The sequence below is a fragment of the Idiotropiscis lumnitzeri genome, chromosome 6, assembly GCF_059441095.1.
Source record: "Idiotropiscis lumnitzeri isolate Australia: NSW breed Sydney's pygmy pipehorse chromosome 6, RoL_Ilum_1.0, whole genome shotgun sequence".
NCBI lineage: Eukaryota > Metazoa > Chordata > Actinopteri > Syngnathiformes > Syngnathidae > Idiotropiscis > Idiotropiscis lumnitzeri.
The window spans coordinates 10,208,358-10,236,328 of NC_142396.1; the positions used below are offsets into that span (position 1 = coordinate 10,208,358).

General features: G+C 41.2%; 1 protein-coding gene and 1 non-coding gene across 2 annotated transcripts; both read right to left on the reverse strand.

Annotated features, from left to right (window-relative positions):
• Positions 1-3,031: 3,031 nt before the first annotated feature.
• polr3b (polymerase (RNA) III (DNA directed) polypeptide B) lies at positions 3,032-26,662 on the reverse strand. The gene is made up of 28 exons (XM_088298381.1): positions 26,491-26,662; positions 25,769-25,801; positions 25,570-25,626; positions 25,085-25,149; positions 24,646-24,721; positions 23,638-23,738; positions 23,213-23,304; positions 22,987-23,104; positions 22,177-22,285; positions 20,558-20,680; positions 18,925-19,041; positions 18,709-18,843; positions 17,699-17,860; positions 17,095-17,295; positions 16,700-16,862; positions 15,589-15,742; positions 15,437-15,511; positions 15,265-15,363; positions 14,437-14,564; positions 12,193-12,402; positions 11,699-11,857; positions 11,123-11,240; positions 10,195-10,337; positions 7,058-7,161; positions 5,194-5,360; positions 4,421-4,534; positions 4,166-4,339; positions 3,032-3,300 (listed from the first exon to the last, which is right to left on the reverse strand). The coding sequence occupies exons 1-28, from the start codon at positions 26,560-26,562 to the stop codon at positions 3,171-3,173; spliced, it is 3,399 nt and encodes a 1,132-aa protein (XP_088154507.1). The 5' UTR covers positions 26,563-26,662; the 3' UTR covers positions 3,032-3,170.
• Positions 23,985-24,056, reverse strand: trnap-agg (transfer RNA proline (anticodon AGG)). Its single transcript has one exon. It is a non-coding gene; the product is annotated as a tRNA-Pro (tRNA).
• Positions 26,663-27,971: the final 1,309 nt, after the last annotated feature.

Here is a 27,971-nt window from a genome sequence, read left to right on the forward strand (position 1 = left end):
ACGTGAGGAATGCTCTACTTTTTGGAGTACGTTTATTCAATATCCATGATATGTAGCATGAGGTCCATGTACGAGGACGCTCTTTGTCCTCATCAGTAAGACAATTCAATGCACAAGTAGAACAACAATCGGTGCATGTCTTTTCTACTCGTAGTGACACTTTTGACAGACATAGAGCGTACTATTAGAACCTTGAGCTGGATATAACACATATCAAATAAATGCTTTAATGACTTCCCATGCTAGCAGCACACCGGTGTCAACGAGTACAGAGTTTGCCTAAACAGGGACAAGTAGTTGTCCTATTAGTATGCCAAAGTTGTTCTGCTAGTGTGCTGAAATGTCATATAGAAGTGGGCAAAAACATGACCATTAAAACACTCTAGAAGTGAAATGAGTTGTCTTAAAAGTGAGGACACGGAACGTACTCGTATACGGACCTCCAGCTGGATATCAGATATTGAATAAACGTACTAAGATTTCCTGTATATTCAAGTATAATTACATACACTAAGGTGAGAAATCCAGTTATATTTAACCGATCATCAGCTGATCCATTTAATCGGTCCATAAAAGCTTGTAATCTGCAAAAATAGGTCTTGCCACTTGTTTTATTATGACCCTTTAACACAAAGTTTTTATATTAAAAACATTGCATCCTTCCCACCAAAAACAAAAACTAAATAACGTGCAATGTTCTGCCTATAATTTTTATTTACTGTCGTGTTAAGAGACGCCCAAAAAGTTATTTTATACATTATATATTTGCCAAATTAATCGGTTATTGGAATTTTATTCTGCCAAAAATTGGAATCATTATCGGAGTTAAAAAACAAAATCTTAACCAGTCGGGGCCCTACTTATGTCAGCATATACAGTAGATGTGAGCACTGTTATTCATGTCAGGTATATTTGCTTATGTCATCTGAGTCATGTGGTTTGTTCACGTATGAGTGTGAAAAATATCATTTATGTGTGTTACCACAGATGAGACACTTGAAAGATAGAGGGAACCACATAGGACCATTCCCTTCCTAATCAGATGTATGACAAAAATACCACTTTAAATGTGGACAAATTCAAGTACAGTACAGTAAAAGATCCGTCCCTCAAAAACAAAGGCTTTGAACATCAAAAAACATCTACATACTCTATTTTGCTTTCTCGGCGCAAAGGGCTTTCAAGCATTTAAATTATAATTCAAGGGTGGCACAAAACTGCTTAACAGCAAACAAACGTTAAGTGCAATAATACCTTCTGGGGATGTCTTCCACAAAAAACAACTTACTCAAAATATGTTATTCCAAATCTGCCCCCCAAAAAATATCATAGAGCTACTAATGCTATAGTGCAGGGCAATATAAGACTTTCTAATGTTGAATGCTCACATTACAATTTAAAACAGTGGATACCCGCAGGCAGTTTGGCACACAAATGGCAAAAATCCGTGTAAATTGACAGCTACTAAAATGTATGGAGGGGGACAAAAATAATAACTTTTTTGTTTATTGTGCTCCCTACAAAACACACAAAAAAATGATATTTTTAAAATTATTGAAAAAACATCAAGATCATCAGAACAAATTAATTTGAGTGCGCCAATCTGTAAGTATATGGGCTCCACTGCAGTAGCAGAAACATGTTTCCTCCCTCTCCCCCAAAAACATTTCTTTTCCAAAATGTACATGCTAACAAACTAATTGATTGAAAATTTCTTTATTGGCTTTTTTATCTGCCACTTTTAATGAACATGGAAATGAGTCACAAATCTATAATCTGGCATGGCGAACTCGACTGTAATGTTTGAAACTAAACCAAATAAACTAAACTCAATATTTAAATTTGGGACTTGTACACAAACATATAGAGTCATTAAGAAGAATAAAGTGTGCAATAGTGCAGCAACGCTGATTTCCTATCAGGGGGTTTATCACCTCAACCTTATTTTGGTGCGCCTGCGACAAGCAGGGGGGACAGTCACAAAAGGAGGGGAGGCAAAAAGAAGAGAAAGTGAGTGAGAAAAGGGGGGCCGGGGGGGGGGGGGGGGGGGTAAAAGTGTAAAGCCCCAGGCTGGTCGGGGCTCTGATGGAGTGCCTGAGAGCTGGAGAAGGGAAAGCTGTGATTAGAATATGAATGGAACCACAGGAGAGGAGGAGGAGGAGGAGGAGAAAAAGAGGAGAAAGGAAGATTATGGTTGAATTACTCACCGCAACGTAGAGAGGAGGACTTTTTTGCAGGACATTTTTTTTTACCCACAAGCCACCTGGAAAGCTGCAACACACACTCACACACAAGCAAAGAGATGTTTAAAGTGCACATTAAAGCGTAATAGACAAAAGTCAGATAAGGAGGATGTCATTAATTGCGGCCAATTATCAAGGACAGGTGCATCCTTCCTCTTATCACGTGCACGCTCACAAACGGATGTGCACGCCTTTTGTCCCATTGCTATAGTCCCCAATTGTGTGTTAGTGTGTGTGTGTGGCATTCAGGCTTTGATGGGAGGAAATCATACGTCCAAAAAAGGATTTTGTCGACTTGACATGAATGTCGCCCAATACAAAGCGGGTTATGACATCAGCACAGAAGCTTTTATCAGCTATAAGCAAAACAAACAAGTCATTTTATTCATGGTTTCAAGTCTCAATTCAACCAGTGGGAGGTAGGGGATTTTGTGTTATTACATAGGCGTTATTACAATGCTTTTTAAAGATGCAGGTGCATCTTCATGAATTTTAATACAGCAGAAAAGTTCATTTATTTTAGTAGTTCAATAGGAAAAAGTAAAAATTCACTAACTACAACTTTAAAAATGGACCTGACATTGGACTTTTCAGATGCTACTTAATACGTAAAAATGTATTTGTATTATACTGCTTTCTAATAGCAATTAATTAGAATATCACAGAAAGTCGCACACATACCCACACACACACATATGGATACATGAATTTTCCTGATCTTACAATTGCTTTGATTTTACATAGTCATGTGACCATCAACATTCAGGCGAAATGAGCCGAAGCAAGAGTTGCTTGTGAGAAATAATGTCAAGTGTTTATTATTTACACAAACCATGATCAGACTACGGATATCTTATACACATGACGGAAGAACAAAAAATGGGGAGAAAACCAAATGTTGGGCTTTTGCCTGTTTCCCGGGTGCCATCACTCGTTGTAGCGAGACAGCTTGAGTCTGGGGATGATGTTCATGGATTGCAGCTCCTGGAAAAGCAGTTTGCAAGCGTACGGGATGCGCAGCGATGAGACGTGACACGACGACTTGCAGTAGTGACACCTGTGGGATGTGAGGGTGGGAGTGGGTGGGGAGCAACAGGAGAGTAAGACAGTACCTGGTACAAGGCTGTGGATCATTCCCTTTGGGACCACAACATTAACAACAATATATTAGAACAAGCAAAAGGCTTCACAATTTATGGCATCCATCCATCTAGTATAGCTGAATCTGAACCCTGAAAGGAGTCCATCCATGTACAAACCCTGAAATTCGCCCAAAATGGTTGGTCCAAACTAAAATGGCCATATCCCTGCCCAATTGTGGGCATAGACCTTTGAAACTTTTTCTTGCATCCGATTATGATAGACATGCCCACATCATGAAATTAGTCTCTGGATCTAATCTTTCGTATCATTCCAGTGTATGCTACAAAGTTAGTTTAGGGGATTGTGCCATAATAAACCCCCAAAATTTGTTGTTTTACAGCATAATAAAGTTAGACTAATTCAGCTGTTAAATTATATAAAATAATTATTAAATAATAATTATTATTATTAATAATTATTTATTAATTATTTTCCCTTTACTAACTTTGTCATAATTGTTTTTTCTCAATATAGTTGACTCTTTAATTCCAATGTTAATTACCCATGGTACAGTAGTTAAATTGGTGTTAGGAGTATGAGTGTGGGAACTTTAGAAAATTTCTCTCATGTAATGTGTCCTAGGAGCCAAACCTTTTGAGAGATCAGAAATGTCCACTTGGACCTGCAGTGTAAATCCAACAAATGTTTCCATGTTGCCCCTTAAAACAAAATGTACAAGTGACATTCTGTACATGTGATGTACATTCACAGTCTACAACAATTCTAGATCATTTTAAGCATCCCTGTAGTAACCCTGCAATGCAGCGTATACGTCTTACCAGCCGGAGTATCCCAGAAGGCCACACTGCCCGCACACGTCCACCTCAAAGGCGTCGCTGGAGATCATGAGGCGCTCCAGCAGCAACATGCTGGCGCCGTAACCGATTAGACAGTCGCGCTCCATCTCGCCCAGACGCAAACCTCCGTCTCGAGAGCGGCCCTCTGTCGGCTGCCTTAAAATGAACCGAGGGGACAAATTTCAACGTGTTTTTTGTTGGACCCCCCTTGGATGAATGGTAGAAGTAAAAACTTACCTGGTCAGGACAGCTCGGGGACCACGCGCTCGAGCATGCATCTTGTCCAAGACCATGTGCTTCAGTTTTTGGTAATACACGGGCCCAAAGTAGATGTATGCCTCCAGTGGCTCACTTAGGGGATACAATATAAACCAGTTTTGTAAAAATAATGAAATGATTGACACTCTGAAAGAGGTGTTAATTAAACATGTTTATTAATTGTGGTTGTAAAAAAATTGCATCATACTGAAAGTACATTATGAGCAGGCATTTTTAACGACAGGGGGTGGAGGGGAAAATCTATTCATTAAAGATTTTAATATGGTCTCTCTATCTTGCAAATGTTATACAACTATAACAGGTGGGTCTGGAACACACCCCACACAATAATCAGGGATTCATTATACAGTAATAAGTAGTAGGCTCGATCAATTAATTAAAATCAAATTGACTTTGGAATGTAGCAGAACACAGTTCTGAAATCGCAAAGACTGGTTTTGGGGGGGATTCTACTTTATGCTGATCGGTCGGTGGACTTTATTTTTATTTTTTTATACACACATATGCATATTCTTATTTATAGAGTGTCCACATTAGTTCTGGGCAGTCCAGATGTTTACATATAATTGTTTAATGGAACATGAAAAGTGATGAAGGTGCAAATGTGTTCATATTATTAGTGTAAAGGGATGAAATGAGGGCAGTTTAGGCGGTGCATCCCAATCATTCAGCCCTAATAAGAAGCAACATTTTCATTGAAAATGCAATGTGATGTTAATGGTTAAATTTACCCAGTGATGCCCGAGGTGACGTAGTCCTTCCCCTGGTAGTTGTATCCATAGCGGATCAGGTCCTCGCACACATCCTTCACTTTGCTGCCCCCAAAGGCCGTCCCATAGTGGAAGCGTCCGCCCAGGACTCCCGCCTTGCCGGCCAGCAGCTCGATGAGCTTTCCCACCTGACAAGAAAAGGTTAGGTTCATTTGCGCTTCTCTATGTCACTTAGGTTCCACTCAATGATACACACACATTAGATCAGTAGTTCTCGACCTTTATTGAGACAAGATATATATTTTCGATTGGAAAATTCCCACTGCAACACAACCAAACAAAAATGCCACAAAATGTATCCTGTAAGGTTGATTCACCTATTTGCTGATTTTTTTTTGGAGGGGAACCTACTCTCAGTAGTTTTTTCAGTGCTTAGACCAAAGCCCTGTATAACCTGGTATGTTGCTTTGGTACCATAGAACTTTGTTGAAGTAAGGGGAGGAGCTTCTTTTTGTCAATCTATCGTCAATTACAAACCGTTTGTGGGGCCGTCAAATGTACATATACATATATATATATATTTTTTTTTTTACAACTGGGGTATTACTGCACTGTATACTGAAACGAATTATGATAGCATCACACTTCCTGCTACTATTGTGTTATACGAATGGCAACAGGTGATACACAGGACAATTGCACTTTCTGGCATCAAGTGGAAAAGCATTTAGTTGTTCTGTCCATCAGCCACAGAACAAAGATACATTATTTGTAGGAAATAAATTACAATTTTCGGACCAACTCATTGGCTAAATTCCCACGGCCCACGTGATGATGTCTAACAGCACAGTGGTTGGGAATCACTGCATTAGGTAACACGTGTACCCCCAGCGTGAGGATGACTGATTTTGGCAATTTGGCTAAGGTTGCCCCCGCACAACCCCTGACCCTGGCACATAAAAGGCCAACACCTACTCTCCTTCTCAGGCGACATCCTCCGCAGCCAAACATTGCTGAGCGCTTGCTATGGCGACGGCGGCGGCTAGCAACCACGCTGGCACTGGCAACTTGTGCTGTAAAGATCACGTCTGATTTTACAGGCAGAGACGTTCCAAACGTCTTCTGTGAGCGCTTGATAAAACTTGCAACACTCGGCTGGCGTCCGTTGCCGCGGCAACGGCTATCTGTTTGTGCGGCGCAGTCAAACTGTCGTTCAGTCAAAAGGACGAGAGCTCTGGGAGACAATGATAACCTCAGAAGCAGATAATGAGGCTTTTGTAACCCTAATGGATACACACAGATATAGTTTTGAATGCAAAAATCTCTCACAAATTGGGAGATGTCAAAACTTGTCTTACCATATTCAAGTACAACGATACCTTGATTTACAAGTGCTAACTTATGGTTTTTTCCAGTTGCGAGCTGTCAATATCTTGTTTCGTGTTGGGAGCCAAAACAGTTTATGCACTTTCAGTGGTTTATTCAAGAATACAAATAGTAAGATGCACAAATACAAAATGTGATTACCTCAAAATTTCTTACGTTTCAGAGTCATTATGCCACCTGTTGCCTAAAACACGTTTCATTTCATTTCATTTACATAATACCCATTATGCCAAAGGTTTAACCGGACTTCTGACTACATGATTCATTATTCAGTATTATTACCTTTTATCACATTTTCTTCTATGATTTTAATGGGATTACCGTTTAACATGCTTGTTTTTAAACATTTCTGTAAAGCATCTATTGTGTGCCACATGACCACTCATAGCTGCACCTCGATACGAACTAGTTCATTGTGCAACGTTTGTAACCTTGCAAGTGAGCATGTCGAAAACCGAGGACTCCCCAGTCGGAGGCATAGATGCAGAAAATAGCATACCGTCATTCGGGAAGGGTAGCCATGTGGGTTCATGATGATGTCGGGACAAATGCCCGTGTCACAGAAAGGCATGTCCTCTTGGGGGACGATGAGGCCACAGACACCTGAAATATACAAACATGTTGTTATTGTCACCTCTTATTGCAGTTAGTGCTCCACTACTAAATTCCAGATCAGTCGTGCCATGCTCAATCCCATTTATAAATCAAATTTGGTGTATTGTACAGACCAACGAGTTAAAAGTATAGTAATCCCCTGCATCATTCACAAATTCAGCTACGTCATCAAAGCCCTGTCCAAATATGAAATTTCATCTTGTGGCAATCATCTGTAAGCCATTCATTTTAAGGGTTATATTGCAAGATGACTCAGATATTATATTAAATGGTTTCCGATCATGGTGGTATATTTACAGTTTAAACCATTAATATGGGCAATTTTTGGGAGCTGTCAATTAATTGAGTTTTCATCCTATTCAGAGCAAGACTCAGTCTATAACTACTGCAAATAAAGTGAATACAAGCGAATACGTCTGAAAAGTATCTTGAAAACAGTGTATTCTTTTTCATTTATAAAACCGAAATAATTTGTTAACTCTGGGAATCCAATCATGGACTTAACCTGATTCCAGGTGGTCCTCAGTTTACGACGGAGTTCTGTTCCTACCATGGCTACGTAGCTAGAATTTGTATTGCAAAGTAGGAATATGGTGTCACTAACCTACGCAAACGCAGTAGTTAAGTCATAATTATACTAAATATTTGTACACAGGAACTTTCTGGGCCATAAATATAAAACAAAATGGAGAACTGTTAAGTATGTCGGTAATTAAGAGTGACTTTTTGTGCTACTCACTGACGTGTTCATACACCGCCCAGCAAATTAGTTAAGTCCTTTTTTTGTTGTTTTTCTGGTCAAATTGTCAGTCTTGTCATATTTTTGTCATTTTTTGTCAGATCCCAAATTTTGGAAGGATTTTTTTTTTATCATTTAATAAAAAGTTTTGGGTGATATTTTTGTAATGCTTCTTTGAATTTACATTAGGTGTTTTTTGCTTTTTTGTTTTTGTCATCTTTTTATCATTTATGTTTTTGTCTGTTTTTGGGGGGTGTTAAATATTTGCATATTTTTTCATTTGTATTATTTCTTCTTTTTTTTTTCATTTTATCTATTGGAGTAGTTCCATTCCTATGACTTCCTTTGTGTGGACTTATGCTGGAGTATTTCCTCTCTCATGTGGACAGACGGGCTCGCCTTTATGATTCGTCAAGCAGCCCCGTAGCCGAGAGTTTAAGTGGGAGAGCAAATGTTTGCGGAGGGGGTCCACGGTAGTCTTGCCTGGCCAGGACAAACAGATTTTAGGCCCATTTGCAAAGGAAAAAAAAAAGAGAAGCAGCGCAGGAAATAGAGAAAAGGTGCTTAAACTCAACAGTGAGAGCGGGATTACACATGGCCGACCCTCAGCAAAACTCAGAGGAAGTGGAGGGGGAGCATTTGGAGAGGAGATATTGAAACCTCTGCACGTGGGAAAAAAAAAAAAGATAAATCCCTTTTCTGGCCTGCCTGATCCATGACACTGACTGCTAATGTCGAGCAGGATGTTGCGACAGGATGTTGACCGGCAACAAGCGCCGCGTTTTACTGGAAAGTCGTCCAGCAGCAGGAAGCTGCAGTCTGAATGGGAGCGGGAGGCAGGCCAACGTTGTCAAAGGAGTGAGGGTGGGGGGAGTAAACGTGTCGAAGAAAAATATAGAAAGTGGGGTAAAATAGTGGGTAAGGTGAGCGGTGAGGACCGGGCAGCGGTTCCCATGGCAGACGTGCTCGGTGTTGTTTGTTTTGTGTGAAAGTGGATGATAAAAGAGGCATGAAATCAGCAGAGAAAGGCGAGACAACAGCGAGGGTCCAGCGCCCTCCATCACAGCTCTTACAGCTCCATGCTGGCGGCTTGCACAATGGATCACCCCCCTCTTTCTCACTACGTCCACACACACACACAAACTACAGCTGTGTGTGTGTGCGTGTGCGTGTGTGAGAGACCGTTAAATAATTAACTTATTCTGCTCTGCTGACCGGGACATATAGGACCAGTCATGAGAAGCTGGAGGGCACTCACATTCACTTTTTAATTAAATAACAAAAACATACCGTTTAGTAGGAAAACTAGAGAGACGACCACCAAGGCCAAGTCATTCGAATTTCAATCAATACTTTCAAAGCTACTAGGACTGGGACATGGATTAAATTTAAGTCAACTTGTAAAAATGTTGGAAACTTTTGATCGGAGGTATGTGCGTCCAAGCTGTGAATGTTTTGCCAAAGTAATGTGATTATGGTGAATTGTAAATTGAACATTCAAAATGTTAATTAAGCAATGTGCTTACATTGTGTCCTGAGATTTTTTTCCCAAGAGGAAGCACTTATGTTCACATTACAAGTTGATGCTCGGGGGAAACAAACAGTAGCAAAGTTTGTTTTGTACTAGTAGAAACAGAGCCCCAGAAGTTGGGGGGGAAAAAGCAAAACTTGCTTTGAAAAATATCATTGTCTTTGGCTTTTTCTCTAAAAGAAGAAAAATTTATTTCAGAAAATAAAAAAAATATATATATATATAAAATACTTAAAGGTCATATCAGCCAGCCCTTGCTTTAAATTCACATAGAAATGAAGTTAAATGTGAGAAATTGTCACTCCCAGCAAAACTTTTTTGTTTTTTTTCTCTACAGTAAGTGGCCATCTCGACAAACTCCCCCACCCGGACTAACCCTCCGGCGACCCTGCGCTCTCCGTCACGATGCGAGACAGGAGACATTGTCCCGTTCCGAGCTGACCGCCCTGTGGCCACCGCCTTAATGAAGAGAGTAAATTATGCACGGCGCCAGTTAGCTTTTTTTGATTAAAACATCATAGAGGCACCTCTATAGGGGAGGTTCCGGCCAACAATGAAGGTTGTAAACACTTTTTTTAGGCCAGAATACTGCTGGGGTGTAATAAATTTGCATAGTCTGGCACAGGACAAAGAGCCAATTAATTGAAAAGAGCTCTTGAGGGATGAGGACACATGCAGGGGGGAGGGAGGAAGGGACTCGACAACCTGTGGACTTGTCTTGTGTAACAGGTTTCCCTTGCCCCTCACTCACCTTTCTGTCCGTGCCGACTGCTGAACTTGTCTCCGATCTCGGGCCTCCTGGTCTGCCTGAGTAGAATCTTAATGAGAAAGGCGTCTTCGGCGTTGGATGAGATCATCACCTTCTCAATGTACGAGTCTGTTGAGCCCTTGTAGCTGTGAAGCAAGAGGGCAACTTATTATTTCCGGGAAAAAAAAAAAAAGAAAAGAAAAACGGGCACAAAGGTATTATGTTGCCACTGATGGTGTTGCATATTGTTTTCCAACCTTAACTGAGCAAAATGTTATCTTGGAATATCTTATTTTTAATAAAGAAAAATAAATTATATCAAAACAGAAAACAAAAGAGTATTGACAAACTATTTTATGAAGTGTAATTCATTTTTGATGAGATGAGCTGAATGATAAGAGCTGTTGTGTTATATGCGTGCCTTTAAGGGGTGTGGCCACATGAGTGGCATCAGGAACATGGCTTGTTAGTTTGTGTTAGCTTCTGGATGCGAGTACTGGCTTATTAGTCGAGCTTTTTGCTACTGTTCTCAAATATTCACAAGGTATCCATGTATACTTAAAGATTTCAAATTACTTGAAATCAAATTTGGACTTCTTCAGTTCCACACAAAACTATAATTCTTTTGTATGAATAACAACAGGTTGATACGCGGGGTAACTGTAGCCTCAGCCATCTAGTGAAAGAGCCTTTCATTTTTCTGCCTGTCACTTTATGTCACTGGCATGGATAGCTGAGCAAAGAAACATTATTTGTAGAAAATTAACCAACAGTTCAGTGATGGAGTGCGTGTGTATAAATTGTCTGTTTCTAAACGCTCTTTGATTGACTGGCGACCAGTCAAGGGTATAGTCAGTCTTTTGCTTGATGTCAGCTAGGAGAGGCTCCAGGTCACAGCAAGCCTGACAAGAACAAGCAAATGGACGCACACCTGATAGGCACTTCTCTGTACTGAGGCTGGCCTGGCTGGGTGCTGCCCTCCAGTGGCGTCTGAGTGACAGTTGGCATGGATTTGTTCACCAGCACCTGCTTGTTCTCCACGCGCTCACCTACAGCACAACACAGTAAGACAATTGACAAATTGCTAGTTACCAGGGGGTCCTTGGTTTATGATGGCAGACACAGTTTAGAGCTTAGGAATGTCGTACAAAGAAGCAGTTTGCTGGACAGTGTGAGAATACATTGTCACATGGCACACAAAAGCATGCTCGGTAACTCCCTTACTTTCAGTTTTTCTTTTGATTTTTTGCATTTAACCTCCCTTCCTTGCAAAAAGTTGCAAAAAAGTGGTCCATTATTTTTTAATTTTCTCACGTAAACGCAAAAACAAAAGATCAATACAAAACAACCAGTAACATTCTAATTCTAAACATTTTGAGGGGGCGTCAATTATGAGTTTTTTTTTTTTTTTTACCTTTCGCGGTAGGGTTCAGTCCCTAATAATGGTTCAGTATAGCTAAGTACACTAAAGCATGCTGGGGTAGAATCCGGTCCTCCAGCTACTCACCGGGGGAGCAGATCCCGTCAGCGTCCAAAACGTTGTGCCTCCAGATGGGCTTTCTGGTAGTGGCATCAAGCATGGGGCCCAACACCTTGTCGAAGGTTTGGTTGGTGTAACGCCGCAGCGTGCACTTGGCATTTTTGTACACCAGACAACGACCAAAACCTGGAGAGAGAGTCTGTATTTGTAGTGGTGGAAGGTGAGGGATATCAAAACCATAAAAAGCACTGACCTATATTGAAAGGTTTCGTGTTTTTGTCATCTTATTCAATAAAGTTTGATTCGGAACCGCCACAGGTGATATACATGGCACGATTGTGTGCTATTATATTTCATTTTTCTATTGTATTGACAACTTCTAGAATTCTTAGTGGTGGTATTAAGTTGCATACGTCCCAACTGAAGGCTCAGGTACCAAAAGCACTGTTTGGCACTGGGTATTGTTGCTGTTAACATGTCTAGGATGGATCATAGAAGCTCCTTTTCCAAGTGTCCCTCACCTCGGTCCAGCGACGCTTTGTTGAGGACAAGTGCGTCCTCTATGTCGTACCCGCTGTAGCTCATCACGGCCACGGTAGCGTTCTGACCAGCGGGCAGCTTCTCGAAGTCGATCAGCTCGATGGTTTTGGTTTTAACCATGGGCTTCTGTGGGTACGCCAGCAGGTACATCAGCGTGTCGATGCGGTTCCTCTGATTGTAGCCGATCGTACCTTAGAGATAAGAATGTTCACTTTTTGTTTCACACTATGTTTATTATGTTGGTTGTAGCTTGAGGGTGCGGAAGAGTGCTCAAGCTATTTTAAATACTGAGGACTTGCAGCGTTGATGTCCGCTAGGAGAGATGCAGTGAAATTAAGCAGCGTAATTAACAGCAAGAAGAAGAGGCAGGAAGATTCTGTCCTGAGCCAGTACCAATAGAGCACAGGTGTCAAACTAAAGGCCCAGGGACCAGATCTGGCCCGCGACCTCATTTTATGTGACCCACGAAGAGAAAATCATGTGCGTCGACTTCCTATTTGTAGTGCATTTTATTCACGTTTAACAACATTAAGATAAAAGATATTGCCATTTATTTGTTACCAATGTTTCCTTTTGAAAATAGATTGAAGAATTGCTGAACAAACCATTACTGACTGGCTTCTGATTTCAAAACTGGCTTTCCATCAATTTGTTCTGTGTATGTGATAACGTAAGGTCATAATGGCCCTCTGGGGGAAACCATAACTACGATGTGGCCCGTCCACAAAAATGAGTTTGACACACCAAGAAAATACATGTCTGTGAGTACTGTCATATGCTCTGGTGGCATGTTGCCGTTTCATGTATATAAAGGGTTCAAAACATTCATGCTAAATTTCATAAGTCCATCCCATTCCCCATTATGTGTTAGCATTAAGATGGCTGATGTTCGTTATGGTTAGTCGTATCAAAAAAATTGATGTAAGCCTTTTTAATTCCCCTTTGTGTTATGTAACAGCTTTATAGTAAATTTCAGAGTTTGCAGCAAGTATGTTTTACTTTTTAGGAGATCTATTGAGCTACATACTAGCCATTTTGCCTCAGTGTTTATTGTCTACGTCGCAGATTTACATCACAAGTAGATCTGGTAACGTACCCCCACACAATAAATAGGTAACCTCCTATGAATTTTTCAATGTCTCATTACTTTCATGGCCCATCCAGTCGGCTCGGAATGGGAAATTAGTTTTTTTTGGGACGGTGTTCTACTCCGCCAGTGAGGCGGAACTGGCCGAGTTATGGCATAATTAATGGCCTCCCTGGGAGTCTTTGACATTTGTCACATGCTATTACTTGACAATTGGACTGCAAGCGCAGAGCCTATGATAATAGGCCCGGGCCGCACAAGCAGATTTGCACATGTATAGGCCTGTCCACACAAAACAGAGCAGGCTGAGGATATTGGGCCAAATATAGTTCCAGTCTGTGTTTTTTTGTAAAGATGGGCGGCTGAAGAGTTGCAGTGGGGGTTACGAATGCTAGCAGGGCTGTTTGGGGAAGTTGTGGTTACCAAGGAGCCGCGGGTACGTACGCTGCGCTCTTTCGCAGCTGAGCAAGCCGACCCCCCCGAACACAGCCATAGCAGACACAATGAATTGCTAATGACACTCGGGTTGACTGGCAGGCAAAGGGCCTCCGCACACACACACACAGCACAATGGAGGACCTACGCAAGCGCCCCATGTTTGATGTCCATGCGCATACACTCACATGCAAACGTGTACACAAACACACACAAGACACAGGAAAAAGACTTAATCACATATATGCCGAGTTTTGAGGCGTGACTATTTCCGCTCTTTTTCAGTCGGACTTTAACCTGCACTAATAACAGTGGCTGTGTTCGAAATCAATTGTCGCGCTTTCTGAACGTGTAGTGGGTATATCTTATCCTCTTTAGTGCCATCAACAATGCATTCTGAAAAGCAGTGAATGGTCAATACAAAAAATATAGGCATCTATGAAAGATATTCTAAAACCTAATAGCATTATTTTGTTTTAGTAGGGGGGCTAAGGAAGGAGGGCTCTCGCCTAACGCTAATATTGTAGTTACAAAGTTAACATTTTTCCCATAACACATCCAAAGAAAACCAGCAGATTTAGATTACAATCGCGTTCAAGTGATATTAAACGACGCGCCGATCTCTACGGAGGATGATTCGGAAGGGATTGAAAATGTTTCTGACCCAATGATTGAACTTAATTGCTCTGTCTGTGTCTCTTACCCATGGCCTGCTTGCCCATAGCACACTGGTATGTGTTCCTGGGTGACTGGTTGTGGTGGGGGTAGGGAATGAGGCCGGCGCACACCCCGAGAAGCGTGAAGGGTTCGATCTCCAAGTGGGTTGTGACCCTGCAGGAAATTAATAATATGAACAACACAAATTGCAAATATTTTTTTAATTGGATATGATTCGTATTTCGCACCATAGTGCTCTTGTTTATCTATGTGAGTATGTATGCAAGTATGTAGTGTTGTACCGTACTGTGAATATTAGCTGGCAAAAAATTACACAATATCATAAGTTCAAATCCCGGTACTTGAAAATAAATACACCAAAAGCACAATTAGACGGGGCTGGTGTGCAGCGTGTCAGCCGTAGTTGCACAGGAGGTGGAAGCCCATCTATGACGTGCGTCAGATTATATCCTTCCCACACACCTAATCAAAAATCAGAGTCTAGATGTGTCCTTTGTCACATTCACAGCTATGTAAACACAATATTTGCATTTTAAAGGACATTTTGAGCCATCATCCTCGATCATCTCCATTCACTGACAGGTGTGCGCTGTACAGACATCTATGTGTGTATTTTGGAGACAGCCTACACACTTATCAATTTCATCTTCAGATATGTGTGGAATTATAAATACCATTACGTATCGCATAATATGTACATGGCCTGGAAGCATCATATGAAGCAATTGCAAGCTCTTAATGCAACACACACAAAAGAAAATCTTGATAATAATGTGTGGAATTAAATAGAAAGTTGGTCATTTTAATCAGAGTTTAACGGTCACTCCAGAACAAATTGTTGAACAGCACTCACTTGTCTATCATGTACTCGTAAAGGGCGATTTGACAGTCGTTCTCCTCGTTGACATCCAGGTACTCCACCAGACCTTCGTGCAGGAAGTCTTCAAAAGATCTGGGGTGGATAAAATGTCAGACAAGCACCACCCAAACAATGATGGGATCTTAAGAACAAGGGCTGGCATCACCTGTAGCCTTGCGACAGATCCTCAATGTGTTTGTTTTTCACCATGGGTTGACCCTTTTTCACGATAATGTACGGCCTAAAAAAAAGGAACAAACAAGAAGACTTGAACCTTAACTTGACTTACTAGTTAATTCAACCCGTGACCAGACAAACCTGCAGAGGCGTCCTCCATCCGATGAGATGTACACGCAGCGGTCGGCCATATTAGTGGAGATGGACACAAACTCGTTGATGAATCCTGCCCTGCGCATCAGCCTGAACGTGCTGACAAGCTTGGTAGGGTCTTGAATGACGCCGAGAATGTTTCCTGAAGATGACGGCAGTGAATCAATTAATTTCAAAGAAGTAATTGCCATTTTTACGGGTGGCAACGCGGCAGCATTCTAGAAGTACTTTTACTTTTTAAAGGTAATGTGATAAAATTAGATGAGATTTTAAAGATTTTAGGTGAGGTGTCCATTGCAACTTCAATTGTGATTTGCGTCAGGTTAACTATGTAGGCTATAGCACCAGTTCTTTCTGAGTTTTTTTTCACATCACATCAAACCGGCAGGTCAGTGAAGAACTGAGCAAACTGTGTGCTTGTGTGTGTGTGCTTGTGTGTGTGCGCGCGTGCACACTGAACATACTCTGAAGGACTTGAACACCTGCTGCTTGTAGTTAATTAATTACTATACCAGCTCACATCACGTGACAGTTATCAGTGACCACACAAACACGGAGTAATTAAAGCACAGTAAACTGGTGCTGTGAAATTAATGACATATTCATATATATATTAAAAAAAAAGAACATTTCCCTTATGTACATGCTCACACGGAGGATTAGAGTTTACTATGGAGTGATCTAGAGCTGTGTTTCCCAACCTTTAAAGGGCTTAGGCACATTATTTCACATTAGAAAAATGTCACAAGTTTCCTGAAATGATGATCTCATAGAAATGTAGACAAAAATTAATTTGGTGTGAAATCTGGGCGTGTTTATTTGAACACAAAGCTATTCTGTTGTATGAATGGGAACAAGTGGATATTAATTTGTCCTACTGCCATTTAATAGAAGGCCATTTCACTGGTCTGCCTGACAATATACGTTGCTGGTGTAGATGAACAAAGACAAATTGTAGTAAATAATTTCAGACCACAGAATTAAGTGAAATAGGATAATTCACAGCAGCACACCTCAGGAGCTTTTATGACACAATGTGATCTAAAGCAAAAAGCATCTAATGCTAGTTCTCAATTTGTACACGGAGGGAAGGTTTTACCGTTGAGGAAGACGAGGAAGACGCTGGGGTAAGAGAGCTCCTCTCCGCACAGCAAATTGACATCCTCCACACCCAGGTTGAAGGCCAGCTTGATGATAGGACCGTCCTCCATGTCGGTGGTGATGTGCGTCATCAGGGCCAAGTTCTTCACCAGCCCGCAGGCCTACCACACCAAGTCGACATGACATGATAATCGATTATCAAACCAATTTTTCAAATTTTAACGGATTGAAAAGGCATTAAGATGTTGGAGCCCCCCCACCCTCCTTCTCACTCGGTACAAGACACAGAACAATGTTCTATTGTAGTCTGAGAAGGCCAGTCAAGGTACCACCGCACTGGATCAACCAAGCCTATCACAAGTGTATGAGTGTGTAATGTATGAGCAGGCTAACCTCGCCTTCGGGTGTGTCGGACGGGCACAGCATGCCCCACTGAGAGGGCTGCAGGGAGCGCGGGCCGCTGACTTTGCGCGTCTTCTCAAACTGCGAGGAGATCCGGGTCATCATGCCCAGAGCCGAAATGTAGGAGAGGCGAGACAACACCTGTGTCACGCCCTGACGGTCCATTTTGAATCTCTTCAGTGACCAGTTACCCTGCGACACGTAAAATAGTTGGACATTGTTCAAAAGTAATTGAATTCATGCTTGGGGGAGCATCCAGCCATTCATTCTCCATAGTGCTTGTTGCGAGCCAATTGAAGGGTGCTGCTCACAGGCACACAAAAATTCCCTCTCATATTGAAGTTAAATTAGACTCTTCAATGAACCAAACATGCTGCTATCTGGATTGTGGGAGGCCGTTTGCTAGCACAGGGAAAACTAAGCAAACTCCCCAAAAAAATCCAAACAAATAGCAACCTTTGAAAATTGCACTCCACTTCAATGCAATGGCCATCTGAATTAATGCTTAAAGTTCAGCCCTACTTTTATGTGACAAAGCCAAACAACACCTAAATGAGTTGCGTCGGGCCATAATGATGCACGTGCACACACTAACCGTGGAAATGGCGTTAATCATGCCATTCGTGATCTGATCCTGTCTCATGTGCTTGACCACATCAAACTGCGCCGCCCTCTGTTTGGGGATGATCTGGTCGGCAATCTTCTTCAGCTCAGAGTTGAACTTCTTGAACAGGTCCTCAAAGAGCAGGGACAGAAGCTGCAACCGGCAAAAGTATGGGCCCATCAGTTTTGCTTATAATGCAGTCAAAGATGACAGTCAGTGTTAAGTGTGGGATTTTACAGTAAATACATTAAACAACAAACAACGAGGTAGGTCCAAGTCATGATTCCTGTCCTGTCTCCCTCCCCCCCGCCGGAGCCTGAGCATACATCAAAACAAACAGGCTCGAAATTAATCAAGAAATTAAGCTTCCGTTGCACAGCCAGGCCAATTAGTTGAATGTCAGAGAAGCATAATTGGAGAGTGAGAAGATTGTTGGTGTAAGCCCCTTTTGAAAGAGTACTCCCTCCTGCCTCCTCCCAACTCCTGCTTCAGGTTGGGGTGGCGGGAAATTAAAGGCCTTAAGACAGCAGTAATGACATTATCAGAGCCGGGGCCCGTGGATTAGCTCAATCGCTCCAGTCAAGGCAGCGCGTCTATTGTCAGCGTGCTGAAAAATCCCCGCAGTTCCACAGCTTTGGGATTTCGGTGCCACCGCATATCTCCTGCCTGACAAAGGCAGGCTGCAACACAAGCAGGGTTGGCGGGGATGAAGAAAACAAAACAGGGAAAACAACAAAGCGCAGAGAAAAATAATGAGTCTTATTAAAAGGAGGAGGCAGGAACAAAAGATATAGATGAGGGCTAAGGGCTTGCTTCTGATGTCGTGATTTGCTTGTGGTATTTCCACATACAAAAGAAGCCCTGGTTGAATTACGTAAATCTAAATTGTACTGTTCAGATTGACTTGTCACATTAGGCAAAAAAAAAATAATGGAATTGACTCGCAGGGTGAACTAACCATAATGTAACACATTGAAGCAGAATAGTGTACAAAGTCGTACCTGTCCGGCCAACTCAAGACGTTTGTTGCCGTAGTAATCTCTGTCGTCTACCTTGTTGTCCCCTTGAGCCAGGATAACCCGGCGTACCATTACGGCCAGGTAAATACATTTGGCTCTGAAGTTAAACTCTTTGACCTGAAACACACACACAATTAGTTTGTGCACGTGATTCACTTCACCAGAAATACACTCATCTGTTTTGTTTCTTCCACGTACAGGCACATGTGTGAGGATGAGCGACGCCAGCAGTTCCCTGGCCTCCTCCATTTTGGTTTTCTTGGGTCCTCCCCACATGCGCTGCCTGCGGACTTTATTCCCAAGGTACTTCAGAGCCTGGAAACAAGACAAACACAAGAATTCTGATCAAAACAACCATTATTTGTCAATAGAGGGTCCTTGGTGTGAACTGACCCCGATTTGTACGCAAGTCGGAACGAATATTATATTTGTGTTTGTGCAGATGCAGGTGTGTACGCGTCACCAATCTGTGTATTTCAGTGGCGTCAAGCTGCCATTGACACGCTATATCCGATCTGCACCTCTAACTTGCAAACGGGATATCCGATACGTACTGAATCTAGTTTGTGTGCCCAATTAGATGAGGCCTGATTGCAATCTAAAAATATCGGACTGCATGCGTTTTGGTGTTGTTTGTTTGTATATTTACTAGCAAAAATCAGACTTGCACGCTTGTATCTGCAGTACAAATACAACCGATGAAGGCGTACTGAGGCTGATTACTCATCATAATCTGATAAGTACATTCCTTCGCCTTATCTGCCTTTAATGATATGGATTTAGACCTCATTGTGCGCAGTACAATGACCCAGTAAACACACTGAAAAGACACGAGGGAAGCAGAAACAGGAGTGCAGCAGTGGATGGTTGCTAGGATGCAAATGTTGCCTCATCAGTGCACCGGGCAGCTCCTCTTAATGACGATCTTTAAGGGGGGGACAAAAACCCAAACAAATTGTATTCATGGATGTCAAAGCAAAACATGACTTAACAGGCTGAAGTTGACAAGAAAGGAAAGGGTCTCTTGTCAAGAGGCGGCATCCTGCTCTTCATAAGACATCTTATGTCGTACCATCACTCAAGTAATGACTCATTATTCTCTTTTAAAAATATCCATAATAAAGCAGGAGCATAATTGTGAAAATAGTATATGTAATACGATGATAATATTAGGTAAACCTGCAAAATCCGTTGAGTTCCAGAGAGCTGTTTGAGAATAATAATCCCATAAATATTACAGGATTATTGTACGTGCCTGCCTGTGGTTGTAGTGGTCTGCAGTGAACTCTCGTTTATTGTGGGAAATACATTCTGGCCTCGTTCGAAATAGGTGAAAATTTAAAACACACATTTAGAATATTTGCAGTAACTCAATAAAATTCACATCTGAAAACGGTATCAAGGACTGTGGCTCTTCTGTCCCACATGTGAGGAAATTACAGCAAGTACTAGTAGATCTAAGCAAGTATACTCCAAAATCCCATAAAAATTTGTATCTATTTGGTTTTCATAAAACATATCACTATTTCGGAAAACTCTTAAAACAGATGTTGAATTCGAGTTATTAAGTAAAGTGGGCTACACATACTGAGAATCAGACCAAATTTGAGCATTTTCAACCCCAATATGCTTGTCATTGCAAATGTTAAACCTGTCAGTTCAGTCCAGCCACAGACTCTGTTATGTGGTGTGAATCAACAAGTTTGAGGTCACTTTTTTTTTTTTTTAATAGTAACAGATAATCTTCCCAAGACATTCGACAATCGGGCCTTCGCTGACCTTGACCGAAGGGGAAGGAAAAACGCTCAAATTCTGTCATTTAATGGGCTACCTGGGTCTGTGTAAAGATTTGGGCTTTTTGACACTCCTCCAGGCTTGGGGCGAAGCTGGCCATGACGTGTTCCTCTGTCCCGATCATCTGTACAATCTCCTGGTCACTCTCCACACCCATTCCCTGAGGCAAAGACAAGTTGGGTTCATCAATGACGAATACATTTTCTACAAGATCAATTTTGAAGCCTTTTCCAACTCCTCTGATGAGCCAACCAAATGTATCCCTTTTCTCTCACTTTTTTAGAATCTGAAGCACCTGTGGGAATCCATGTGAGAGAAGGACGTGCGTGGACTGTCCGAAAGCGAAAAAAAAAAAAAAGATTTGTGTCGACAAGACCTCACCAGGAGGTGAACACACAGTAGACATCTTACACTCACAAAATGAGAGTGGAGGTGACCCTAGACTAGAGGGTGTGTGCGCGTGTGTGTGCGTGCGCGTGTGTGTCTGTATGTACATGGAGTCACAGGAGTTGTCTGTGACATTTGCTTATGGAAATGCGAGGCTGTGGGAACTGACACGCTCATCCCGCACTGGACACGTTTTGTGGAACCGTCTCCATTTGCGATGACAGAGTCCCAGTCGGGATGGGAGACAAGCACATGCAAATAAAGCGGGCAAACAAAAGTGATAATGTCGTGATAATGACCCCAGCTCGGAAGACGGTCGACGCTCACGGTTGACATGAGATTTGCTCTCGGGGGGCAAAGATGTTAATCATGGCGCCAGCTGGCTTACTGACATTTTCATGGAATGAAGTCAGACAAGGTGCAGCACAGTGAACTAGTGGTTAGCATGTCAGATTTGAGGTTTGGGTTCAAATCAATTAATGCCTATTCGTCTAGAAGTGGCCGTGAAAACAAAATGTTCTCTGGCACTCCAGTACATTACCGAGTCACTTTTTATTTTCACTTCATGTAAGTACAGGAGTTGAACCAGTACTTCTACTATTACCGTGTTTTTCTTTCAACCCGAGTACAGAGTATGAGTACCCTTCCAACCTGTGAAGCACAAGTGCCAGTTTTAGTATTTGCGACTTTCCTGGCTTAACACATGAAAGACTCAACTTGGTATTCATGAGACTCGACTTCATGGATAATGATCACTAATTATAAAGTATTTTCTTTCCATAATCGCTCAACCTTTATTGCTGTAAATATATGCAGCAAGACTTCCATTACAACGTCAACCAAAGTAATGACATGAATTGACTTGCTTGCAATGTAATAGGGACTCAACTTTACTTTGCCACTGACTCAGGATTTGCTTGAAACTCAAAGGTTAAGACTGGAGACTGACTTTCGACTGGCTCAACGTGACTTGCTCAGTTACACGTCTGCTCAGGGGTGGACTTAAGATCATGTGGAGACTTCATAAAGGAAGAGGAAAGCAAAACCTCTAAGGAAAATGAAGCGGATTTATCCCAATGAAGCGGAGAATAATTATTTGGCCCAGATAGGTGAATATTCTCAAGTTGACACTTTTTAGTTGCAGATAAAATATGAATATTGAAATGTACTGCAGTACACGAATGTGAAGCACCTTAAAAGTTTTAGCCCCCAAGTGGGTTATGAACGTGGTCTTGTAGCGCCCCCTGGTGCACACGCCAAAGCACGCACCTTGAATATAATGGCGATGGGCGCATCCTCTGACAGCGTGTTGTGCTTCAGGTAGAATCGTCCTTGTTTCACAATCATGTTTGTTCTGCTTTTCTTCTCGTGGGTGGAGCTGTAATGATTGGAGAAGGGGGGGGGCACACAGTAAGCAGGGATAAAGAAGTAAAACATTTCACACAAATGCTGCAACAACATAGAGAACATGGGTTTGAGATGAAAAGGCCAACTTAAGGTATGATGCTCAAGGAGTGCTTGGCACTGCTCCTTCTCGCTCTCTTTGTTCCTGTTGTGCCAGGGAGGGAATTTAACCTGTGACTTGGTGGGAACAAGTCAGCTACTGCAACATTACGGTTGCTCCAAATGAGGCCTGAACAAGCTCCGCTTTTACAATTTGCTGCTTCGCAGAGTATTCACATATTTTTAATGTTGAAAAATGTTTTGCTCCCCTATTGAATTGTTTTTTGACTGATGTGCATCAAAATCATCAGGTTAAACGGCTGTGGTGCATTATGAGAGACAAACAACTGAACTTAGTGACTGCAATTCAACATCCTGAGACCCAAATTCTTGTTTTGGGATGCGCTTTTTTTTAAATTTTGCTACATATGATGACAGTCAGATGGCGAAAGCATTGCAGTAATATCTTTTTAAGGAGATTTTTCTGTATTCTGAGTAAATTCATAAACATACCCCATTAGGATATAAAGGGTCAAAATAGGTTAAAAGGTTTGGCTCTGGGGCTGATGAAGACATTTTTGTTAATCTTTTATGCAAGGCTGCTGTGTGGTGACGTTTTCTGCCAGTTGTCTCTACCTTGTAACTGAGGCTCCCACCGCACCTTTCCTGTCTTGCTCCACAATTATTCTGTTCTTGGAAAGCTGCTCCTGGATTAGAATGACTTTCTCTTGACCTTTTACAATGAAATAACCACCTACATTGCCAGAGGGGTTTAAAAAAATCTTAATTTGTCTCTGTGGATAAACAATGGTATATTTGAAGACAGTGAACATAGTTTAAACAGTTAAAATGATACCAGTACCTGGATCAAGGGGACATTCGTTGAGTTTGGAGAACTCCAAGGGTGTCTTTCCTGTGAGGACACAGTTGGAGCTTCGCAGCATGATGGGCATCCTGACAAAACACAAATCATATTGGTAAGGTAAAACGGCTGAAAGAGGTTCACATTTTTCTGAAGGAATGCAAAACAAGACAAGACAAACTACTGATGCTGCACTTTCCTAAAAAAGAAAATATCTCAGATGATATATTAACAATTAATAAATAATAGTCTTCAAACAAAAAAAAAGAAATTGGAAAATTTCCCCCTGCAAATATGATAATTTCCCATGGCCACTCAAGGCATGTCTACACTCAGTCATAACTTGCCCCCTGAGGACAACCACAACTAAAACGTGGCCCATAATGAAAACAAATTTGACATCCTGGACTAAAATTCTGAGGCACCTTCCAATGGGCAGAGCATTGCGGATGATTCTCTGACTGCCACGTGTGTACTCGATGTCCACGGTGATGGGTGCCGAGTAGGTCATGTCTCGGAGACGACACTAACACAAACAAAGAAAAAAAAAATGGAAAACTCGCATGAAAATACTGAATAATCTCAAATAAAATGTGGTATGGGTTCTTTTGTTAAAACATGGAAGTCTATAATACAGACTAACAAAACAAAATCGTATCTAATAGAACAGGCCAGATTTTAACATGCCCTCAAATGCATACAGTAAATAACATACATATAATATAGTAAATAATTTGTACATAAGGATAAAGCCTCCAAAAAGTTAAAGAGAGGGCTCGTCCGGGATTTGAACCCGGGACCTCTCGCACCCTAAGCGAGAATCATACCCCTAGACCAACGAGCCATGTTTTTACATAAGGAAAAGGTCTGTAAAAGTGGTGATGTGGCAGAAGTTCATCAACATACAGTAGTGAAATGGCGCCCCTATCGACCACATCGTAAAATTACAGTTTACATTATCACCCTGAGGTAATAAACATGCATTATGCAGGAGTATTTTAGTGCAACACTGAGAAGAATAAAATATAAATAAATATTTTAAAGATAGAATTTTGTGGGGATAAAAGTTGCGCAAGTCATATTTAGAAGATTATAAACATAACACAGGAAGAATCAAGACGTCTTTAAAGGAAAATATTTTTACATTGAAATTTTAAAGTTTAAAATAAGTCACAGCATATAAGAGAAACGTTGGATATCTTCAGGGAAGAAAGTTTGATATTTTGTATACTGAGAAGAAGCAGGTATTATTGCGTTATCTCAGTCTACAATTTATTTTTCTTTTGAGAGTGATACTGATTTGTACATATGCATTTAGATAAATTGGGAAATGTTCTTTTTCAACAACAGAAATGTTCTTTTTCAACAACAGCATCCCAAAATATACAATAATTGTATATTGTATATTAACTGTTACAATGCAGTTGGTTCACCTCATGAGGTGAGACTGGACGGGTCACATTGAAGCTCTCCTCTACATCAGGCATGCCAATGTAGATATTGAGGTACCTGCAAGAATAAAAGGACATTAAATGGAGCGCAGCACTTAAAGATCTGTGTAGATCATCGACTACAGATACCAAGGTGTGCAAATTGACGTGGAGATGAGTTGTCAAATAAAGGTAAAAAGTATAGGCAAAAAAAATAAATAAAAAATACAAAGTCAGGATATTGCGGTAGGCCATAATGATTTTTAATAAATCAAGTATAGGGTCTTTACTGATATATGGGATAACCAGGTTGGTCAGTTAATGGACGAATCTGATCTTTAAATTAATAGAAATCATGTAAAAGGTCATTAGTATGTCCACATTGTGAATATTGCCAATATTTATCAACGCAGCTCATTACGCTACTGATTATGTGACTTACTTGATGTACCACATTGGGTCTGCGTCACTTGTTATCTTCTCGTTGGCGCTCATGATTTTCTTGATCTGTTGAGCGGCATGTTGAGATTGTACATTATAGGCTCAACAACATATATAGACGCACAAACACCATTGGTCGTTCACGAACGACGAATACGCAGTATGTTGTTGTATTCAGATGGACAGAAACACACATGGACGGTCATAGACACAAAAATAATCACGCAAACACGCACACACAATGGCGCATACACCCACACATGCGGACATACATAAAGAACACGCACAGACACACGGACGCACGCACACACACACCAACAAATACATAAAAGAACAGTCACATGTGGGAAAAAAAACACACAGTGACAGGAACTCAGACTCACACACAGTCAGATGGATGGACACACACTCATGGTCATACATTTTCACTTACTACATACAAACAAATGTGAACACAAATACACAGATGGCCATCTTGGTTTTTACCTCCACATTGATGAAATAGTTGAACGAGTCGATGTGCTGCTTTACCAAGCCTTTCACCTTAAAACCAAATGTCAGAAATTAAGGTCTTTTAAATGGGACACCTCGCGGTGATTTGGAAAAATTGCATTATGCTGTTTGGGGAGCGTACATGTACTAAGGGTCATTCAAATACAAAAAAAGTTAGGTCTTTGTGTTTTACCTTCAAGAAGGCAGGTAGCAGCTTCCATTTTTCCTGTTGATTTCAACAGAAATAAAACAGGTGCGTTATGGTGAAGCACTAGCTCTTAAAAGTCATTTAACAGACATAAAACAAGTTGGCTATGGTGAAGCAGACAATCTCTCAACAGACAGATGGCTTCCCAATTTACATGGCAGGCTGTCAGTGTCTTGTAAAATGCAAACAAAAATGCCCCAAAAAAAGTTCAAACACGTCAGACAACCAGATGACTTTTGTCTTCATTTGTAGACTCACATGTACATTTGGGGGTGAGTTGGGGGATACTTGTAATAAACGACACACATTCGAATTTCATACACTGTAAATGCTAAAACTTATATGAGGTAATACGCAAACAGAGTTGGATTTTTTTAAACGGGCTGGAGATTGGAGTTTCAAACTAATTTTTATAGCCACATAGATGGTTATTGGTGTCTAACTGGATTGATTATCTTGAAGTTAGAGGGTGAAGCGATTAAACAGTGTCATTATGAGACCTTGTTGTTTTTTTCTATGGATACTAAAGATACTGCAGGTAATACTGACATTAATAAAATGACTTGACTAGGGTATTTACTTATCACTGGATTTGACTTGACTTGCCCCAAACAAAAAGAGTGGGTAGTTGGATGTGTGACTTGATTCCATCCCTGCATGTTTGACTCGAACTCGTGGTGTCAACATGTCGGCGTGTTTGGACTTACCTCTATAGTGTCGACAGGAGCTGCCAGTTCCTGTTGGGACATGTTACAAAACTCGCCCCCAAGTACCTCCATCCTGACTTAAAGTATTTTTAAAGTGTTTAAGTTAAATTCTTTTGCATTTTGTTAGTGTTGATTTGTAATCGGAAGTCAAAACATCATGCCACCGATTGTGTGTTTCACTGTAACATTTCCGTAAAGGTAGCGAAATAAATAAGTAGTTCCGACATAGTGAAATCCTGGGTGACTAGATGAACAACGATTCGAAAATAACTTACTGTCATTCCCACATTTAATTCCATAAGGTTAGACTTTAATTCGATAAAAATACAATAAAATCCAAAAATGTGTGTATTTTTTTGGCGGCCAGTCGTGTGTTTCACTGTCAGAGCGCCGAGTGGAAACTCCAAAGAAAGTTAATGTCAAAATACAAATTTATAGAAGTGCATTGTAAATACATTACCAAATTATAAAATTTCCTTTCACATTTAACTGAACTTCATACTTTAATTCGTCAAAAAAAATTACAATCAAAGCCGATTTGTTTGGTTCAGCTTCTTACTGCGACCACCATCCTATGTGCCACAATAAAACCTCTGCGCAGTTGGGAATTACTAAAACTTTCCACATTAACCAAGATTAAAAATACATACAATTATACCACAACAAAATGTTATTTGACATGTAATATGAATACATACAAATTTGAGTTTAGCAAAAATGCAACACAAAGCATTTGGCTCTCGGGTCTTTGCCAAATTTGTTTCCTATTAGACCAAGAGCAAGAGGCCCTGGGCCCCTCCAATAAATTTTGTGCACCCCCTCAAACTAAATCCATTGATCCATCCATTATCATTACCGCTTCTCCTCACAAGTGTCGCGGGCGGTGTTGGAGCTTATCCCAGCTATCTTCGGGCAGGAGGCAGGGGACACCCTGAACTGGTTGCCAGCCAATCGCAGGGCACACAGAGACGAACAACCATCCGCACTCCCACTTATACCTAGGGGAAATTTAGAATGTTCAATCGACCTGCCATGCATGTTTTTGGAATGTGGGAGGAAACCCACGCAGGCACGGGGCGAACATGCAAACTCCAAAACAGGAAGGCCGGAGCATGGATCGAACCCACAGCCGCTGCTGCTGTCGGGCCACCGTGCCGCCAAAACTAATTCCACCAAAATATATTTGGATTTTACATACTTAAAATTTCTGTGTCTGATCCTCTGCCCCACTTCTTACTGTCTTAATGTCTTGCTTTGCCCCCTCAAAAGTAAAACATATCAACTTGAATCTCATCTCCGATCAGCTCGCTGTGAGGGATAGCTGTTGCAGCGAGCCGAGACTCAACTTCTAATCACTCTTGAGTGTGCCAAGCTTTTGAGACCACAGTGCTTTACAATGTACTTGTTTAGTGTACCCACATTCAAGTGGGGGAATTGGTCAGGCAGACATGGTAAGAGGTGCTGCAGAAATTTGCCTCCTC

Bases quoted from the DNA above. Each gene is read 5' to 3' on its own strand.
- polr3b (XM_088298381.1), bottom strand. From the start codon at position 26,562: ATGGAGGTACTTGGGGGCGAGTTTTGTAACATGTCCCAACAGGAACTG. The intron at 25,150-25,569 runs GTAAAAACCAAG...GCCGCTCAACAG, and splicing joins ACTATTTCATCAATGTGGAG to ATCAAGAAAATCATGAGCGC. The intron at 22,286-22,986 runs GTAGAGACAACT...CAATCATTACAG, and splicing joins GTGGGAGCCTCAGTTACAAG to CTCCACCCACGAGAAGAAAA.